The following is a 21,575-nucleotide window of genomic DNA, read 5'->3' as shown; positions in this document are numbered from 1 at the left end:
ATTTATTTAGTGTCAAATATCCATTTTGATATCCTTAGAACTCAACGAGTTACATCGTGTTTACTAGAAGTTTTACATAAATTAACAAAAACGTTTTTTGAGTTTTTGAAGCATTATGCTTGATCTTGCACAGAAATTTAGTACTGATATCTTACTAGCTCTTTGCAAAAGATTTTCCCAGTAGTTATTTAATTTTTTGTATAATAATCTTTTTAAGTTGGGAATTAAATTTTCAGTTGGCGTTTTTCTCGAAACTAGCTTTTTTGAGATGTGACACTCTGTGTAAATGAGCGACATATACATATTAAAGTGATCACTTGAAATACAATTAACGACCAAACGGAACAACATAAATTAAATTTTGTTAATACCTGGTAGTGCGAATTATAAAAAATATATATACATATTCCATAGTCATTTTGATGCCCAAAAGTATGCTCTACACACGTGAACCATTCGCAAATAACTACCCCATTTGTTTAGATAGTAACAATAATATTTTACAGTAGAGTATTCATTCAATACATATGTATGTATATTTCACATTGATTCTATGCATACATATATTTCATTTTGATATTAAACAAGTATTTCATTAAGGTATTAATTAAATATTTATGGGATCGTTTATCGTTCAATTCATGCAATACCCCATTTATTTATATGTATGTACATTAACGTACCTACCTACATACATACATACGTGTATGTCAAGTTCCACATAATCGCATTAATCCTTCAAAACTCACATTAACGTTATATTGTTTTTAATGTAATTAATTGAAATTCTCACAGAGTGTGAAATATGCATATCATGTTTCCAGACAATAAACGTACAATAAGTGCGTGTTTTTTAACAATTAAAAATAACAATTTGCTATAAAATTGTGCGGCCAGCCTTCTTCATTGAAACGGATATTGACAAATGAATTAAATAAAATAAAATGAAATCACAGTAGGAAGAGAGCATGCTATAAAAAAACTTCATTGACTTGCAATATAAATGAAATTCATTAAAATTATCATATAAATTCATTATATTTGTTAAATACAACAATGGGGTTAAGCTTTTGACATTTTGAAATGAATAAGAGCATTTCACATGACTTAACAATGGAGGGGAATTAAAAAATATAATAATACATTAAAAAATATTGGAGCCAAGTGACACCACTATTAGAGAAAGTCACAGGCATCGTGCATAAAATCGGGAAAAAATAATATTTAAATTTATTTGGAAAAATTTAATTAATGGAAGATAGAAATATTAATTTGCCAATATTGCTGTTTCACCTCATCGATTTTTTAATGAAATATCGAAAATATCTAATATTGGGGATATCGATAGTTTGCCAGCTCTATTATGGTCTCAGTAGCCAGAGCTATTACCCATATTATCTTTGTAATTATATATATATATATATATATAATTGTCCACAAACATCCCAGATGGGACAAGGGAGACTTCTCTCATATCAATGAGTGCACCCCGATTCATATTAGCTCAATGATATGATAATGATATTTGTAATTATTACTTTTAAATATAATTGTTATTAAATAAATAAATAAATTGCGGAACATAGAATGCGCTATTGGTGAACTATAAAACGCAGCAAGAAAAAAGTGAACAGGAATTATGTATTTGCAAATAAAGCAGGTTCACCTTGTTCGAACCATTATTTAAATCCTTATGGCTGTGAATTTTTTATAATTGAAATATAGCCAATACCGTTGTCCTAATATTTTGTATTGTTTAGCCCAAAAACTCGCATATTCAAAGCAAAACCATCGATTTAATGCCTTAAGAAATTGTGCGCCTAAAAGTATACCCATAAATTTTCAGTCAACGTATTAGCCTATCTATTAATTGAGAAACATAGATGGCGCTATTTGTGAACTATTCAATGCATCATTATATTAACGATATTTTTAAAAAACATACAAATTTTTGCACCCAATGATTCCATCACTTATTCATAAACAATCGAATAATTCCCTTTAGTCGTGTTTAAAAAACTTCAAATAGAAATTCTCATACAAAACAGACACTCGACAAACCATGTCCTCCGTAACTTAGACATTAAGCATTAAGTAACTCTTACGTTTTATGTATTGTACTTATATAATGTCAATATTTATTAGGGGCGGAATTTCTTAATCTCGCATGGTTGTTTGATTCCTTAAAATAATTATATCTACATACAAATATAATATGTTTAAAACTTTATTCTTGCGATTTCTTGTTATGTTCCAATTAGAAAAAAATAATAATAATAAGAAAATTATACGTAATTTCAAGGTACAAATAATAAAGGAATTTTCCAATTAAATTCTAATAATATAGACAGTCTTCAATGGATAATTCATTAATATAAAATTGCCCAATGACTTAGCGAATATACACGTATACATACATATGTACAAACATATATAGTTATATTTGCTTCCTCAATTAACTATTCTCCTTAACAATAATAATCGATAAACGTTTTCTGGTATAATTCTATAGTATCGTTCGCATGACATGATATTTATTGAAAATAATTGCATTATACCTAACAACTAGGCAAATATAATTTTTTATCGATTTTATAAATTACTATTTATTGTCTAAGTAATGTGCATGAACATTTATACGGTAGAAAATGTTATTTATGGACAAAATAGTTTTTAGTCCCACCTATGAAAATATTGAGAGTCACATGAACCCGATAGCCCATTACAAAATAATGTAAGATAATTCATGTACAAGATACATTCTGCATTACAAGTAGTCTGAATGACTTGCTTCTTTAAAATATTACAACTCAAAGCCATGCATTTTACTCATTATTAAATAATGAGTTCGTGTCCGACTACCAAAACGATAGTTGTGATTCCACGTCGTTCGATGTATATCTCATGAGTGTGCTCCGTACAGCTTCCTAGTAATAGGAGTCCAAAGGCTAAAATTTGGTGCGTAAATTTTCTGAAATAACCTATTTTTTGGCTTTAAAATTTACAACTGTCGTACAGGTACTCCTGAACCCCGCGTGATTTTAGTTTTTTTACGTGCCGGATCTAATGAGCTCTTCCGCGGTCGAATCCACCCACTAAAACGCCGGATATAGATATGTACCTTGAAAGTAGGAAAATCTGCAAAAATATATTTTGACAATTCCGCGAATTGAACCGCGATTTTCTTTGATTATTTTTGCATAAATGTAATCCTTTATACGCGATCCGTCTATACAACTGGTGCGCACGATAAGTGCCGAAAGTAGTGGTCCATTTGATCTGCCGCACTAAAAAGTTGAGATTTTTTTGGTTTACATTCGGTGTAAGTTCTCGTTTTATCAGTTTTATTGCAGGTAGAACTGGTGGTCCTCATAATTTGTTCCTTAGGAAGTGCACACTTCCTGGCATAATAACCTGAAAACTCTTAAAAACCCAACGAGAAAGGTTGGTGCTTACACTAACTATCGAAAGAAGTAATTCATATGGGACACATATTGACATTTCTTCCGTATTTCGGCCTCTGTGTCTGTCTATTTGGTGCACAATTTGGTGCTCGTATTATTTTGTCTGGTACCTCACACACAAAATTTTACAAAAGTGCAGTCTCAAATAGTTTATATTTTTTCTAATGGCTTTTCTCGCGGCCCTTATTACAACGATACAACGTTTTTCGGCGGAAAGTCCATACTTCCTGAGATAATGAGCCAAAAACTCTAAAGCATTGATTCTGATTACAACGATATCGTTTTTTCGTGGGCAAGTCCATGTTTTCTCGCATAATGACCCATAAGCTTAAAAATCCAACGGTGACCAACTAAACTGGCTGGTTGACAGTTTTAAGAAAGACTACGTTAAGTACGTCCTTCCCAAAAGTTGAGCTCTGTTTTTCTTTCTGTTATGCAAAGGAGCTGTTTAAAAGAGGGCTATAACCAGCTATTTTAAGTTTCACTGGTCATTTAGAAAAGATGATTCAATTTCCCATGTGAAAATTATCTGTCTGTTACAATGGTTGCAGCAAACGACTCTCTCTGTCTCTTCCTCATTTTCACATAGCCTTTAGTAATCCACATCACCTATATCCCACCAACAGGTTCTGAATCTTACATAGTAACATCCAGTGACGGCGCCTACATAAAATCTGATCTAGGCCTTGTTAAGTATAAGTAAGGACGAAGTTCCACGACATAATATAACCGGCAAGATAAGCCCCGAGACCCTCCAACAGAGTTGGTTCTGTCATTCGCGAGCAGTTACATCTGTATGGAAGTTGTCGAGTTTGTTAGTGACGTGACACATTCTGGGATGACAGATTCCTCAATTGTGACAGTGAAACCGCACAATGTCACAGTGTTCCGGTATCCGACAAAAAATGATCTTTATATTTACTTGTTAAGGCAATCATAGGATTGAATTTTGTTGTTTTCTTTTTTGAGATGAGCTGATTTCGTTCTTCCTATCAGATTTTATAAACCATAACAAACATGGATTTCATAAAGCAGGATTTGAGTGCCATTAGTGCCGCCTGGCTGTCGACAAACCCAGTACCTGCTTTCAGAGCCTATTAAGTTGACTTATATCAGCCCCAGGGCCCTTAAAATAGCTAACATTTCAGCTTTGAGGACGCTACAAATTTGCTTCAACTTATATGGTCGTCTGACATCGAACTCCTCGCAAAAAATGGATCCATCTGTATGGATGACCAAGCTTTGTGAAAGTGATATTCTATGCTCTACACTTAGTCAGCATCTGATATATTTGGGGTCTACAAGCGATCCCCATATTTAAATTATTTTCTGTAAAGCTGTCCTATTAGTAAGTTATAGGTGTTCTGTAGTGGTCATGGTGAGGTTAATGTGGTTACATGGGTTTATTTTCAAACAATCCCAGTAAAATGTTCGATGCCAAAGATGATTTTCAATCATGGGTGAAAGTGATCTGGCATGTCATCTTTTTAGCATCTTCATCGATGAATTTTATATGAGCGTGGACCCCAAAAAATGCTATTCATTTTTGGATCCAAGGCATGTCATTTACACCAATGTTTTGACATGTCATTTTCTCCAATGCTTTGGCATGTCATTTCCGCCAATGCTTTGGCATGTCATTTTCACCAACCCTTTGCAATGACATTTCATTGCGACGAGAGTTTTAACAACGTTGGTTGTGATTTCGCGTCTCCTACAACATCAACCCTATTGTAAATAATTAATTCTTATATATTTAGAAAAATTTGTATAAATAAAAACACAAAATTTATCTCTATTGGATCGATGGAATGGATTGAAATGCTGATGAAAAGATCGGATCTTCCACGACTTCCCTCGCATGGGTCCAAATCGGATCTTTCACGACTTCCTTTGCATTGGTTCAAATGCTAACGAAAAGATCGGATCTTTCACTACTTCATTTGAACCAATGCATAAGATGCCAGGAAATCACGTCATCACATGGAACCCCTTCCTTCAAATTTTGCTGGGATGTTATAAAAGCAGAGAAAAATATGGTAACAAAAAGAAAATTTGGAGAACCAAATTTGATATAAGGGAAGAACTCCTTTCCTCAGGGATGCATGTTCCACAGAAGTATTCTTCAGAGCCTCAGCTGAGTTTATTGAGAACTAAAGAACTAACTAAATAACTGGATTTATTTGTATGCTCCCCTAAGATAGTTTATGTTCTTAAATAATTAAACAATAATTACTAATTAAGAGGTGTTGTTATGAAAAGCTGTTTTTAGAAAACGGAATAATCCGCTTTATTTTGAAATTATTATTTCCTCAACGTTTTATTTTTCACAACAATTCTCTTGGGATACTTCCCAGTTACTTCTAGTATGGTTCTAGCTAAAGTACTGTAAGTAACTAAGGTTACCCTTTTACCAAGAACTATATAAAAGGAAGACAAAAAAAAACAAAAACAACAACAAAACTATTATACGGAGAATAACAACAAAGACACCATTTTATTCTTATCAAAGGCTATTCTAGCTCACCTGGAAAATAGCTCATGCTTGAATTTTTTTAAAGAAAAGTCAAATTCTTTGTAAGGCACTACAAGGATAGACAGCTACACACATATGTATGTATACATACAATCTATTTATAAATGGTTGATGGTCTTCTTTCTATCTACTAAATTCATAGAATGGACAATAATAACACAGTACATATGTACATGCACACCTACACACCCACTATCAACTCAACCATAAATATTATTAAAAATAACCTTTTAAATTAGTCGCATTCGTTGCTCTACCCTGTTTTTTGGTCTTCAGGTCACCCACACAGGGAGTGGTTGGTTGTAAGACAGTACAAAAAAAAAACAAAATAATTTAAAATTCTTAATGAAATTTTAATGCTATTTTGTAGTTAACTGACAAATGAATGACAAACAGAACAATAAAACTTTCAAAGGTTTTGAGTTTTCAAGGAATAAGCATTAAAGGGCATTGCAGGGAGGACTGTGGCTGGTTTGTATTATTCTTCTTCATTTAAAGGGTTTTGACCATTAATTCATTGTTATTTTCCCCAGGAAAGTGCAAGCATTAACATTCATTACTTCCAAGTTAGTGTAGTTTTTCTTCGTTTCGTTTTTTTCGTGTTATAAATAAATTAAGCAAAATTTCAGAATTTATCAACGAACTTACCAAAAAAATGAAAGGTGTGTATTATTATTTAAAGAAAAGGAGAGCAGAAGAATATTTAAACTTTATTGAAAAAATTCGTGTGTATGTGTGTGAGAGTTTTTATAATAAAGAACATTTGTTTAGCATATACAAAGGATCACGCGGTTGACATTTGAAAACTTGTTGAAATTCTTTGGATTGCTTTAAAAATGCATGCAAGAAAGTGCTGCGTTCCATTGAGGGATTTAGCTGGCAATCCAACAGGGTACTGGCAACAAAGTATAACTTTTCCATGGACATTTGCAAGCGGCCAGCATTTAAAAGCCGATCCAGTTTCTGTATAAATTCCTCATCATGCTGCAGCCATTGTTTGTAGGTATACCAGGTCTGTTGTTGGGCCAAAAGTTTTAAAATTAAATTGTTGAGATTGTATGATCTACTGCTGCTGGCTGTAGCAGCAGTCTGCTGCCTTGCCAAACAACGTTCAAAGGCGGCATATTGACGATCCGAATCAGTGCTGCGCCAGGCACCCGGTGTTGTGTGAGCACCACCAATCATTATTTCCGCAAAATTTTGCCCAACCAAAACATAATTAAGGGGAGCACTTAGATTTTGTTGTTGTTGCATTAAATTGTTAATTGTCAAAAAGCTTTCCATAAAAGTTTCACAACTTCTCGCCACTTGACTCACTGCTGTAGTATGGAGTTTATTATCCGTATCTTGTTGTTTGGCACGTTGTGATAAAAAGCGTTGTACCTTTTCCAAGTTACGATAAAAATTACGTTTTGTAATTGTCAACGATTCATATTCAGCATCTAATTTGGCATCTCCATTTAGGGTTAAATGCATTATACGCCCAAGAAAGAGTTTGGAATTTTGTTGTGTGATTTCATCTATCCATGGTGTATTGACCAAAAGTTGATCATATGCCTGACCGAGTTCGGAATACATTTGTGCCATTTGCACCTTATTGATGGCTGACCGTTCCACAATGTGTTTGTAAACGGGAGCGAAGTAGGTTTCGGTTAGTTTTTGACAGTCGGCTGGGGTTTTGTCTGTAAAAATAAAGAGAGAAGAAAAGGGGGAAGTTTAGAAGAATGATAAACAGATGATGGAATTATGAAGAAATTATGTAGTTGAACAATTTTTAGACGATCTCTAACACTAGAAAAGAAATATTGAAATTTTTAGAAAAGGCTTTACTAAGAGCTCTAATTCTGCCAAATCTGACGATTCATAAAAGTCTTCGGGATCACAATCAGGAAGAGAATATGGAATCCCATTTTGAGAGCATAATATGTATTGAAATTATATAGAAATGGTATGAGCTGTGGGAAAAATAGGCAAAAATATAGGTATTATAGATATGATAAAAATTATATTCTTAGTGCAACCATATTTTTGTTGGTAAGATCATAATACAGCTAAATTAACATTTCTATATAATTACAATACATATCAGGCTCTCAAAATAGGATTCCATATTCTTTTCCTGATTTTGATGGCTACCCTGAGAGTTGGAATATGGTCAATACTAATATATTTTTGCATATTTTTTTGTTTGACATAAAATATATGGTTGCCTTAAAAATATATTTTTGCACATAGTTACAATATTCTATTTTGCTCTCAAAATATTCTTGCTCTGGATTTTTAGTTCCGTCATTAATGTGAATTGAATTCGTAGATATAAAGGAGATTCGATGCATTTGAACAAAGAAAATATTGTTGGCTATAGTATATGATGGCAGCAACAATACATATAATTAGTTACAAAGATCTGGGCTGTGGGATTGTAACTCCGTTTCTAAGTTGGATTAATTTCCTTAGAATGCCAGTAACGAAAACTTCGTAATAGGTTAGATATGCCGTTAAAACACGACGGTAAAAATTGGGTCCCATCCAATTGAGTCAAGAATGGTTTTGATGTAACACGTATTGATTATAGAGTAGTCTCCCCATGTTGTTTTCCTCTGATGTTAGGAAACATTTTTTGCTATTTATTAAAATAATGATTGCCCGATTTGCAAACAAACACCCTAGTGAAACATACTCGCGAGTGGGAGTACTCGAAGAGTACGAGTTTTACAAATACATTATTTTCCACCCTTTTGTTTTATTTGGCAAAGTTGGGGAGTACTTCTTGTTGAAGAATAAGAGTGAGAAAAAAAGTAAGACTTTACTCTAAGAAAGAAATCTACTGGAAAAATAATTGTTTTCGCTTTGTGTGTTTGCGTTAGGAACAACTACGGCATGACCAAAACTAAAAGAGTACTCTGCTCGATTTCGAGCTTATTTTACTCCCATTCGAAAACGAGAAAAGCATGGGCGCTCCTATTCTAGTGACATAGAAAAATAGAGTATACTCAATTTCTGTTTTCTACTCGCAGAAGGAGTACTGCCACTCGAATTCGAGTAGCGAGTGTAATTCACTCTCATTTCGGATGTGTGGTCAAATGACGTATGGGATTTGTAATTATCAATTTCGGTCCATATTATAAAATTGTCCCCTCATAGTGGGACTCAGAACTGGCAAGTCTTTGTATTTTGGCCTCTGAACGGTCAAGAAACATCTTCACCGAGAATATTCAACATTGGTTGAACCTTTCTAGCTGCCGATTTGAGGTACTTAGTAAATTTAAAAATTGGATAACCTTATCTAAAAGTGTCAATATAGCTCCAACTTCTGTTAAAGACCCCACATAACGATTCCACCTGATTTGAGGCATTGAGAAGGGTTTAAACATTTGTTTTCCATTTAACATAACTCTAATTTAGTATTTTAGTTTCAAGGAGGATAGAAAACATTTTTAGCGGAAATTGTCCATATGTCCAACTCAGCAAAAAACTCATTACAAACCTACTTACTAAGCCATTATTTTAACAAGGGAATGTCGCCAAAAATAAGTACTTATTTTGTGGTCACTTAAAATTGGCGAATAAGTAATTACGTAACTTAGTAACCAAAGATTAAAATAATTCATTAAAATAATGAGTTAGTAAGGAGATTTGTAAGGAGTTTTTTTTTTTGCAGATTTGTGGTATTTAAAATGGCTTAGCAAAATTTTCCCAAGCCAATTGGCCGTATGTAATCATCTTTGGATTCCAAGGGGTTAAGAAAACCTCCGTAGAAAGAATTGTATAGAATATTGGTCAAACTTTTGGTATAGCCCTCATATAAATATACCTCTCGTTTTAAGCTTATTTGGTGCCTCCCATTTCATTCTGCCCAAACTATGTTTCCTTAACTTTTTATTATTTTTACAACAACAACAAACAAATATTTTTTTCCTTCACTACTTACCCATCAAATAATCAATCCACAACCAATTCAAAAATCTCGTCATTGTTGTCGACTGCAGCAATTCAAAATACTGAATCATCTTTGGCATTTCCATGACAATAACGGTGTCGGTACTTTTCAATGGTTTACCCATTACCTTGCGGAAATATGAATCCCAATCCAGAGGTGGCACTGAACCAAAATTCAAACCCTTAAAATCTTCATATGAATATTCATTCACTTTCTCGTCTTGAGCCACTGAAATTTTTATAATATCTCTAGAATTTCGCTCAAAATTAAGAATTTCCAATGCCACCAGCCGAGCCTTGCCCGCATTTACATCATATGCTTGCATAATATCACCCGACATTTGTTCAAATTTTCTCAATGTAAAACGTATCGATTCATCGGGTCGAATTTGTACAATACGCTTATTTGAACGTAATTCAATTTGTGTTTTGAAAAAATATGGCACACCAGCCTCATGGAATATGCTCAACACCTGTAACCAGGTCATGTTACGACGTTTTCGCAACATGGCCATGGAATCGTCAATGGCTGGCCAACCACCAGATAAGCGATACATTAAAGTGCTTTTCAGATGATCCATTGCCCGAGCATTTTGACATGAATCGTAAAAATGCTTCACTTTCAATTCGGCATCCATGAGCTCTTCGTCGTTGCTGGCCTCGAGAAATTTATTGAATTTCAATTGTTCCTGCTGCTGGCGTTTGTCATGCTGTGCCTGGGCGGTGGCATTTAGAGAGCGGGCACAAACATAACCGAAAAAATCCTCACAGGGTTTTTTTGTTAAATCCAGCCATGATTCCAGTTCATAGGAAAAACGTAAAATGTCATTCTCTGTGGCAAGCTTATCAGTGGCAACAGCAGCAACACCGCCACAACCAAATAATCCCAGTGGGGGTGTGAGCACAAGCAGCAAAGATGCCAACATCACCGGCAGCAGCCAGTGATGATGATGCCGTTGGCAACTATCAAAGTGATAATGACAAAACATATTGAAGTTTGTCATGTCGATGTTGTTGTTATTGTTTTCTTGTGGCAGACACTTTTTGATATTTGTTATAAAATTTAATAAAAAAAATCCTCGGGGTTTATTTTTGTTATTCTCTTAAAACTTTTTTAATAAAAAATGAAAACAGTTGCTGATATTTTTTGGGGATTTTTAAGCCACAAATCTTATTTGCAATTCATCTACGCCACACAATATAAGTTAACACTTTCGTAACAAATCACCAACTAACATGACACTTGCCAGTGTTACACCACCAAACTAGCTTTGCAAGCCGTCTAGCTTAAAAGGAACCTTTCTTGGCTAGGTTACTTCTTGGCTTCCCTCTTCATTGGCATTCGTAATGTTGGATTGAATAACAAAATTCACTTGTTTGTTCTTTGCTTCCGGTTTTAACCTTGTTTTTTAATTAAGTTTAGTTTTTTTTTATTTTTCACTTTTTTCTCTTTTTCGACAATTATGTTTTATTGTGGCATGGATTTTGCCACACACTGCGGGTTCAAGGGGGTTGAATGTTTAATTCGCGTTTTGTATGTTCTTCATTAGAGATTTCCTTTACGTTTGGCGTTTTTTGTTTGTGCGGTTTCCCTCATTAGGATTGTAGCAGTGTACAAACACCAAAGCCACTTATTTGTGCTTCCTTGAAATAAACTTGTTTTTATTTCAAAAAAAGAATTCCGCACACGTTCTTTGGTTCGTGTGATTTCTTCTGTTGTTCTTCGTTTTTGCACTAATCTCAAACTAATGAATATTCTGTTGTAAACGGCAAAGCCAACGCCAAAGAATTCAATTAAAAAGCTCAAGCCATTGAGCTAGAATCAAATTAATTTTTATTTGAATTTTTTAAGAGATAAGCCATGGGTTGGGGTTATTAAAATTGATAGAATGATCAAAATGAAGCAGTATTAAAAATAGTTTTTTTTTTTTAATTTTCCAATGATCTTGTGATAGGGTATTAAATTGTTGCAAGTTTTTTTGTTTGTTTTGTTCATCATTTTGAATATATAGGACAGAATCAAAGAATGTTTAGATTATCACTGAAGCTTGCTGTGCGATCTTGAACTCTGTGACATGAAATTTGTATTGATTTGATTTTTTTGTGTCTGTCTGGATTATCTGTAAAGTGTAATGTAGTTGAGGTGACCAGGCGATTTTTTAAAACACTGTTTGCTAAGTAATGTCTAAAGATTATATAGAAAGTATGTATGAAAAATTGTATATTTAGTAATTTATAAGACATTTATATGTCTTGTTGTGCAAGAATAAATAATAATAAAAAGATTAAAAAAACCAATATTGAAGCCCACTTTCATAACATAATACCGATTTTAAAAATTATTGAACCTAATTTAATGAAAATTATTTTGCATTTGTTCGACTCATAAAAGAACTAAACTTTTTTCTATAAAAGTGGTCAGCTTAAATTTCTTTTGTTCGTAATTAGTCTAAAGATTAAATACACTAATTAAAATGTAAATCATGTTTGTTGTTGTCAACAACTTATCATCTGTCTCAATCAATAGAGAACAGATGCAAATATTTCAACAATAAAAGCATTCAAGTATTTATTATAAAACAAAACTTTATTCGTGGAATATTTAAATCACCATCAAATAAATGTCCCCCTTTTCCCCAAATATCCATAATAGCAATTCAAATGACAATTTTTCAGAATTTAGAAAGACAAACATTATTATTGTCCTCTTAATAGCAAAAAATATGATAATAACAATTTCGTTTTTGCAGGCTGATAATTAAAAACAAATAAAAACCAAAAACTTTTTAACATTTCCGACAAAACTTTGTAAAGTTTCAATAACTAAGAAAATATAATAAAAAAATTATTTATTCAACCTCAAATAAAAAACCATAAAAAGTTTAATAGATAATTGACAAAGTGTTTACAAGATGTCATTTAAATAGGCCTAATTAGAAAAGTTTGACAATTTCAAACAATAAATGGAAATGCAAATTGTTTTCCTGTTAAGAGACACTAATTAAATTTAATGTTCTTGAGTAAACAAATGTTGAATTTATTGATGTCGTGTCTTTTTTACTTTGTGAAAGTAATAAATCATAATTATAGAATCAATATACTGTTGTACTACTTTTGAATTTTTCAAATTCAAACCGATATCCAACTTTTGCATATTGAGCGCCTCTACAAACAATACAAAATCTGAAAATCTAGTAAATTAAATTTTAACAAAATTAAACTAAAAAGGTACTTAAAGCTATAACGATAGTTTTGTTTTGTCAATTATCAGGGTACGAACACACACTAGCACAACAAAAATCATTATTATGACATTATTGATTTAATACCTCAACTACTTATCTAACATAACTCCATGACAATAAACTCTAATACAGTGTACGAAAATAGACGAAGTGTACTGGCGAACTTTTTTACATAAAGTAACAACTATTTCATTTTGTAACCAAACCAAAAAGGAAAACTTTTCAAAAAAAAAAAAAAAAAAAAAACAAAACATACACAAATTAAATAAATACATAATAAACTTCTTTTTCTATACAAAACATTTTTTTTGTTAAATTTTGTTTACAAAAAACACGGATTTATACTTGCTCTTATTATATTAATGAAGTTTATTTAATTATCATGTTAATCTAATTTAATTCCATGATAATAAACTCGAATGCAGCGTACGAAAATAAACGAAACGTACTGACGTACCCAAAAAAAAAAAAAAACAGAAGGGAGAACTTTTCAAAGCAAAAATACTCAAACTCTACGAATTTTTAATAAAACAATGATAACAAAAAAAGTTTAAAGACTTTTCTTCTATATAAAGTATATATATTTTTTAAAGTTTGTTCACAAAAAATGCAGATTTTTACTTAAGCAGTTATTGCTATTTCCAACATCGTCCTAGAAATAAATTAAATTTGTACTTTCAATTCCTGTTTTGAGGAGTCCTCATAAGCCGACAAACGATTACATTACATACTTCCTCTTCCATGATTTGTCGTGCGGTTGAGTACTCTTCAGTTTTGCTTTAGTTTTGCACTCGTGTACCCAAACAGCACAGAATTAAAACCCAGACTTCATTAAATTGGGTTCAGTTCAGTTCTAAAAGCAATTAACAAAACAATTACGAACGTTTCATTTTGTTTTGTTTCTTTTCGTACACTGATTTATTCTCTACAATCTCCAGACATATTTCTATTAGTTGTTATTAAATATAAATAAATTATTCATTTTTATTATTACACCATTACTAACAAATTTTTTCTTTAAATTTATTTCCATATTACAGGCGCCGTAGGTGGTGATGGCGGTGATGATGCCGACGATAAGGAAAAGGCAGAGGAGGAGGAGAGAGAACGTCAGGAGGCCATCCGTGAGGCCGAAGAACGACGCAAGGAGAAGCATCGTCGCATGGAAGAAGAGCGCGAGAAAATGCGACAAGATATTCGTGATAAGGTAATAATTGCTGACAATATTGAATATAAATTATTTTCAATAAATATGTCAAACCAAAAATTATAAAAAATATAAATGTGAAAAGGGCCAGCAAATCACATTATATGAAAAGATTTTAAAAAATAATTTTGGAAAAAAGCGAAAAAAATTAAAAATGTAAAGAAGCTTTGCCTATAACTAAACACCCTTAGCCTGTAGTTATAAGAATTTTAAAAATAATGATCCCTAATTTGGTCGAGCGTATACAAATAAATAGTATCATTGTAGGTGCAAAAATGTGTTTAGAAAGTATCCAGAATATATGTTTACACGTTTGTGGGTAGCTGTCATAAAAAGTGGATCTAAGTATTCCACTGACAGATCCGAAAAATAGTCTAGAACCGGACTTAAACGTAATAGTGTTGAAGGTACCCGAAAGGGCAGACCGAAGTAGTCCATATTTGAACTGGCTTTAAGGAGTTTTAAGAACTCTCGAGTCATTCATTATGCATGTCGTTGTAATCAGAATCACAATTTCACAACGGCCCTCGATCAGCTCTTATGTACAATGTATAACGTTTTTGACAAATCGGATACTCATCTCCTAAGTTGTTAAGCTCATCAGTCATTTTAATTTGTGCCGGCAGGATTGTTTAGAGCTTTCCCATCTAATAGGCCCCGATAAATCCGAGGAAATTTTTCTTTTTCTTTTCCGCATAACTCTTTGGTGCTAAAAGGAATAATATATTTATTCACATTGCCAATTCTCTTCAAATGTCAACCTCATCCACTTTCTTTAGACTTGGCATCCCTAGTCTACATTACCAACATATCTGTAAAGACCAACCCGAAGTACTTGGTACATAGGGTCTACTAATTTACTTAGTTTACACTTTACTTCACTGACAGTTTTATTTCGCGGTGTGAGAGTGAGTTGTAACACTCTCGCACCTACTATTCTCTCGTATTTATACTCGCTCGCTGATGCATAGACTGTTCTGGAATCCTGAATCTAGGATGTTCTATTGAATATATTGAAGCGAAATCCATTCACAGATGCACATTAGGGTTATGACTTTTTTACAACCTCGTATCCCTGTATGATATTTTGATGAGTTTTTACCTAAGATTACATAAAATCTTAATTATAAAGTGATTCGATAAAAAAAAGGTTCCGCACAAAAAAGCTTTTAAAGTTTTTATTTTTCAGAATTTTGAATTTTTTTAAGTCCCTGTAAGCAGATATTTGACTGAAAACGAGGTATAGGGACACGCGACATAACCCAAATGACATAACTAATTTTATTATCATATTATTACATATATGTATGTATATCACTTTATATAATATATAACTTTATTTCATATATAATAAAAATTAAAAATTGGTTTTGCGAAAACTTTTTAATTTTTTAAATGAAATAAAGGTTATTTTAACCATTAATAGACAAAAGGTCATTCATTGGTGCAATAGGAAATAATTTTTTGAAAAGAAATTTTTTTACTTCATAGTATTTTTCGAAAAAAAAAAATTGTTTCAAAGTGGTTTGTGTGGAACCTTTTTATAATAAAATGGATTGAATATTATTTTAGGCATTAATAGACAGAAGTTTATTCATTTTCACTGCAGGAAATTGTTTTTGGAAAAAAATGTCAAAAAGTCATATCCCTAATGCACATACACACAAAGGTTATAAATACGACAGAATAGAAGGGGCAAATTATGAATGACTTCAAAATGTAAATGAATATTTAAGTTAAAACTGAAGGATAAAACAAATTTAGGAAGAATACAACAAAAACAATACAAAATAAACACGAAATAAATAAGTATCCTTTATCACTGCCACTATGTAGGAAAATAATGATTTATTCCCTTAATAAATTATAAGGCAAAATACCTGTTTTTACCATTTCAAAAAAATGGTAACAGTGTCACAATGTCTGCGTATTTGACTAAATAATTAGGCGTGATGAGTTCGAGCCTCAACCTCCAAAATCGTTATAAATATACAACAAATGTTATTTTTTTCCGCTTAAAAAATTAAGTACATTTTAAAATGAAAGGACTCGAAGTAAATATCTCAAATGAAATATTAAAACTCAAGTTAACTTTCAAGCCTTTCAGAAAAAAAAGTAATTTTTATTTGTTTATGTACCATTAAACTTACACAATTAGCACTTATTTCAAATTATAATTTCTCTTCGATAAACAAAGTTCTGTTCGATTGGAAAATAAATCAATTAAACAAATATTTAAAAGCAAACTAGGTTTGCAAATATCCTCAGTATAAGTACCCACATCCAATTAACAAAACACAAAGCAATTTTCATTGCAATTCACTTCAATCTTTATTTCAATTTTTTACTTATGTTTGCCGCGCATTATTTGTTTGTCTATTCACTACTATGTTATTCTTTTTTCCACCATCTGTATGTCAATGGTGAGTTGAACTAATTAGTAAATTTTCTACAAATAAAATTTTTGCCAATTACCCTAATTATAGTGGCAATTAAACGTGTATTTTTCTATGCATCACTTGTAAAAGGAGAACAACAAAAGCAACAACAACACTAACAACAAATTGCAAATATTAATTAAATATTCCCCCCTCGTTTCGCTTGTCTAATGCCAGTAACTACGTATGTATGTATATTAACTCTGCAGTAGTACACTTGGAGTTCAAATTGACTCTAGTAGGGAGTCCTTTTATATGAGTGACTCCCTAACGGAGTCAGATTGAATTACTTGATGTCATGAAACAACAGTGATAACAAACAACAACAACTAAAAATTGCAGCAGTGTTCATGGTGTCGTGTCATTAAAGTGTATATGCATTTTACAAAAGATAACAACAACAACAACGCCAATAATTCTACATAATTAGTGAATCCATTAAAAACTAAAAATGAAGCAAAAAAGTGTGAACAATTGTTTAAATAAAAATTAAATTTACAAATTGAGCAAAAACAAAGTGGACATACAATAAAAAAAAAACGTGTAATTAGAAAATTAAAATAACAAAGAAACACATGTATGGCTACTGTTTATACAGCTGTTTGTGTTAATATATAAATTAGATGTGGTTAAACACTAATTGAAAACTCTTTTCACAGGATATGCATTATAAGGTTATTAAAAAATGCATTAAAATTAGTTATTTATAATTTAAAATCTTTTATATTGTTGTTTCCTGTTTTAAAAATGTAGATGGGTTTGAATTGGTTAAACCAGTTTACTGTCAATATGGGTAAGAAGAAGGCAGATATACCCTGCAGACTTTAGCAAAGAGTGACACATCTCAAAAAATCAAGTTTCGCGAAAAATGCGTTTTAAGTTGGAAATGGAAATTTGACTTCCCAACTTTAAAGGGCTATTACAGAAAAACTATAATAACTACTTAGACCATGTTTTGCAAACAGCCAGCCAGATATTAATGTTAAATTTCTGTGCAAGATTAAGCATGATTGGACGTGTTTTAGTGCTCCATAAACTCAAAAAAAACTTTTTTTTATGGATTTATGGCACACTCGTAGTAAATGAGCTGTAACTCGTTGAGTTTTAGAGATATCAACATGAAAATTTGACACAAGATAAAGTAAAGGTCGTAGAACAAATATAAAATGCTAACTCAGAAAACGCATTTTTTGAGTTATGCCACTCTTTGAGTAAATAAGCGATATGTATATTATTGGGATACCCTTCGAGTCTAAGAGTGCTAACCAGTAATACGGTCACATAGAACTTGAAACTGAAAGAAACTTGGCTACGAGATCCAACCAGAGGTCTTTTTTCTGGTACAGATTTGGGTGACCTAAACTCAACTCACCATCACAGATATTAAAGAACTGGCGGCGAACATTTCCAACAATAAATAGGCTGCCAGTCCTATAGCGGAAGAGGTGAATGGGCCTCGCTCATCACAGTCAGAAAGCTATTTTCATGGTACTTAAAACGTTAGACTGTTCCACAAGTGTAATACTTACGTTGCACCAGATTGTGCCTAAATCCTTACGCCTTGGATGATCAATCCCGTTATGTATTCAAAACTGGTAGCATTGACGAATAGAAAGAATGACAAGAGACAGCTTTTTAATTTTTTTAAATGTTGCTTGTAGGATAGACTAGGGAGCTCTGTAGTGGGCAGCCACTCTCGAAGAATTCTACACGTAATTCTAAAGGGAATTGATAATTGGGTAATAAATATAAAATCTTCACATCATCGCAGCTCCTTACGATTTTGTCGGTGACACTTTCAAGCATAACTAGGTTGCCGTGCGCCAATCTTAGAGCAGAAGAGGTGCATAGAAAGCCTCATGTAATGGTGGCCATTGGTTTGTTTCAACGGGGTAGCAGTTGTATTGCATTCCTCCCTGTTTGCCTTAAATCTTACGACATTGGTGGCCATTCCCGATATGAACTGGCTACTTGCTACGACTACAAAGACTGATCACAGACCCTTTTCTGATGAAGGCTAGACCTCAAGCCATTAACAGGAGTAAAGGGAAGCACATACAGGGGATCCTAAGATTGGTGCCTGCTGGATAAATCTGGGAGCTCCGCGGAAGACAACTACTATCTAAGAACACTACAGGTAATTTTTAAGGGGGCTGACCTATGCATGTTATTGCTGTCCCGTCTTGTCCTTCCTGCTTTCATACAATTCAGCATGCGTCGGCTTGCGAATTACCGTCTGACTCCTGAAGGGCCGGGAGTAATTCATTTTTTCAGCTCTTATGGGCATTGAGATCGAGACCAATAAGTTCTTATTCAAGACAAACTGGAAAACTTGACTTTCTATACAAAGAATTCAGACATTAAAATGCCGATCTTCTAACCTTTGTTTCAAAGGGTGTGGGGATTGTTGTTGTAGCAACGCAAATATGTTCGTTTTTTGTATAACTTTTTTAATTATCCTTTGTGGCCCATTCTGCAACTTGTAAAGATTGCGCCCATAAAGATGCAGGAGATAGTTGAGTGGGGTTATCTGGGCAGTTGAAAATGTAGCCCAATCCATATGCAAGGCACATATATTGGGTATTAAAAAACCACTCGTCTTGGCCTTGGCAGCTGCGATGGATGGCGACTGGTCTCCGAGTACGGTATTTAAGCTGCAACTACATCAGTGTGGATGAAATTAAAAAATTAATTTTGGTCGGTCAGCCGTCCATGTAGAAAACAGTGTGTCAGTAAATTTTACGATGTTCAAAGTGTAGTCTAAATTGTGCGAGCACAACAGCCAGACAGACTCTATGTTTCTTTCAGATCTAAATTTCAAGATTTTTCGGTAAAGTGCAATATAAGAAAAAGTTTTCAGGTCATTTTGAATTTTTTTGCAGCAATTTTCTTTGGAAGCAAGATCATATTTCAAAATAAAATTACTGTAGTTCACGATAACTTACGTATTGATTGTCCGAGTTGTCCAAAATTTTGCACAGCTACATCAACTTCCTAGTTGGTCTACATCCAGCAACATCTTCGCAAACCTGCCTAGCAAAAGCGAAACAATTTTGCTTAATTGAAGGTCTGGCTAGGGCTGCTCGATTATTTATAATTTTTATGAAAGGTACATATTACAGTACCACCGTGGTGCAATGGTATGCACACCCGCCTTGTACACATAAGGTCGTGGGTTCGATTCCCCGGCCAGGCAACATCAAAACACTTTCCAACGGTGGCAAAATACCCCTCAGTAATGTTGGCGAGTATTTCAGCCATGTAAAACTTCTCTACAAAAGTGGTGTCTTAGACACGCCGTTCGGACTCGGCGATAAACTGTAGGTCCCATATCATTGAGCTAATATGATTAAGGGTTTACTCATTGATATTTTGCAGCAAAAATTTATATGTTTGGGTCCTGCAAACAAATATATATTTGGATGCAAACATATTATCTGTTTGGGTGCAAACAAATACAAACCCAACAGCCACAATAAAACCCAAACACACGCACCAGTGGGCGCTTTTTGAGAGCAAGGGAGCATAAATGTTAATGTGCAACTTATTTAAATGTATGCTCACTTGCTCTAAGGACATTTATAAATGGTGGTGTTTTATTGAAAGGCATAGAAAAAAGCAAAAGCACATCAGACACAAAGGTACATAAAAAACTCCAAAGAAAGGCAAAGCAGACTTTAATACAGGAAAAAACTGAATAACTTATAAAAAGTCGCACTTTTAAAAATAAATAATTGTAAAGAAACATCGTTGAACGCTTCTCCTTAGTTTTGATATAAAACATATTGTGTTGAATGTTCAAATCATCAGCGGGAAATCGGCATCTGGAATCAAATGATTATATAATGTAATAAATAGGTACATCCATATTTCAAATATACATATGTGTGTATGTATGTATGTAATGACCAATATTAAATAAGATTTCTTCCTTGTCCAAAAAAATATTTCTATTCACCTTTTTGATTCAATTATACAATGTATTGGACATTTAATTTACTAAAAAGCACAATTTCTTTAAGAAAAGACAAAACACTGATTTATTTACTCACTTTACCGTCTTTAATCAACGATTGTGTCTTGAACACTGAAGAAAAAGATTAATAACTTTTTTCTTTTCCTCTTCCCTTGCTACGTTGGTTAACAACAACAAAGCACATCTACTTCTGTGTCTCCTATTACACCATACACACAGCTCTTTATTATTAACCGGCATTCCGCAGCCGCGAGAGCCCTGTTGTTACTCTCTTTGACAAACATCCTCTCTCCACCCATGAAAAATATGTTCTAACATAAAAAAATATGTTGGTACCAAAATTGAGATATTTTACAAAATGTTGCAAACATATATTTGTTTGGACCCAAACAAATTATGTTTGGATCCAAACATATTTCTAACATATATTTGTCTGCGTGTATCGAAAGGAGTGACAGCCATTGGTCCAAACTTGGCACATCGCAATATTTCTCTCAAACTTTAATCATTTTCGATGATAAACTTCATGGGACAACTCTTCTTGCGCCTTTAAGGGCTGTTCGAGGATTGTTTTGAAATTTTCATCCTAATCCTCTAAAAAATACTACTGTAATAAAGCAAAACGGCTGGTTGGTACTATAACTATCAGAGGGAATGTTCCCCAAAATTAAAACCAGTTCCAAGATAACTCCCCCACAAAAGATCAGCCTTATTATATCTTTTATGCTCTCCATCGTAGTGTGGAGGGTATATAAAGTTTGTTTTTCCGT

The 21,575-nt window shown here is 33.1% G+C and overlaps 2 protein-coding genes across 23 annotated transcripts in view; one reads left to right on the top strand and one right to left on the bottom strand.

The window, feature by feature from the left end:
• The window catches only part of cpx (synaptic transmission protein complexin), a 1,026,747-nt gene that overhangs the window by 945,666 nt on the left and 59,506 nt on the right, over window positions 1-21,575 (top strand). For 12 of the 22 annotated variants that reach the window (XM_073958837.1, XM_073958849.1, XM_073958850.1 and 9 more), the window contains one exon: window positions 14,234-14,391. In XM_073958837.1, the coding sequence (XP_073814938.1) occupies window positions 14,234-14,391 (158 nt within the window). Of the gene's footprint in view, window positions 1-6,521; window positions 6,663-14,224; window positions 14,392-21,575 lie in introns of those variants that run through there. The other 10 variants (XM_073958834.1, XM_073958833.1, XM_073958845.1 and 7 more) reach the window with 3 other exon arrangements.
• On the bottom strand, window positions 6,670-13,429 carry Nepl11 (Neprilysin-like 11). Its single transcript, XM_073958831.1, has 2 exons — window positions 9,932-13,429; window positions 6,670-7,682 (listed from the first exon to the last, which is right to left on the bottom strand). Exons 1-2 carry the CDS (start codon window positions 10,941-10,943, stop codon window positions 6,748-6,750), a joined length of 1,947 nt encoding a protein of 648 aa, XP_073814932.1. The 5' UTR covers window positions 10,944-13,429; the 3' UTR covers window positions 6,670-6,747.

This window comes from Musca autumnalis, unplaced genomic scaffold, assembly GCF_047663935.1.
Source record: "Musca autumnalis isolate F117 unplaced genomic scaffold, ASM4766393v1 scaffold_1, whole genome shotgun sequence".
Lineage (NCBI taxonomy): Eukaryota > Metazoa > Arthropoda > Insecta > Diptera > Muscidae > Musca > Musca autumnalis.
Note: the sequence above shows the minus strand (reverse complement) of the source record. Positions and strands in the feature narration are given on the sequence as shown.

What these genes read in the sequence shown, in the direction of transcription:
- Nepl11 (XM_073958831.1), bottom strand. Translation starts at nt 10,943, where the DNA reads ATGACAAACTTCAATATGTTTTGTCATTATCACTTTGATAGTTGCCAA. An exon ending in GTGGATTGATTATTTGATGG is followed by an intron (nt 7,683 to 9,931) that starts GTAAGTAGTGAA and finishes TTATTTTTACAG; the next exon opens with ACAAAACCCCAGCCGACTGT.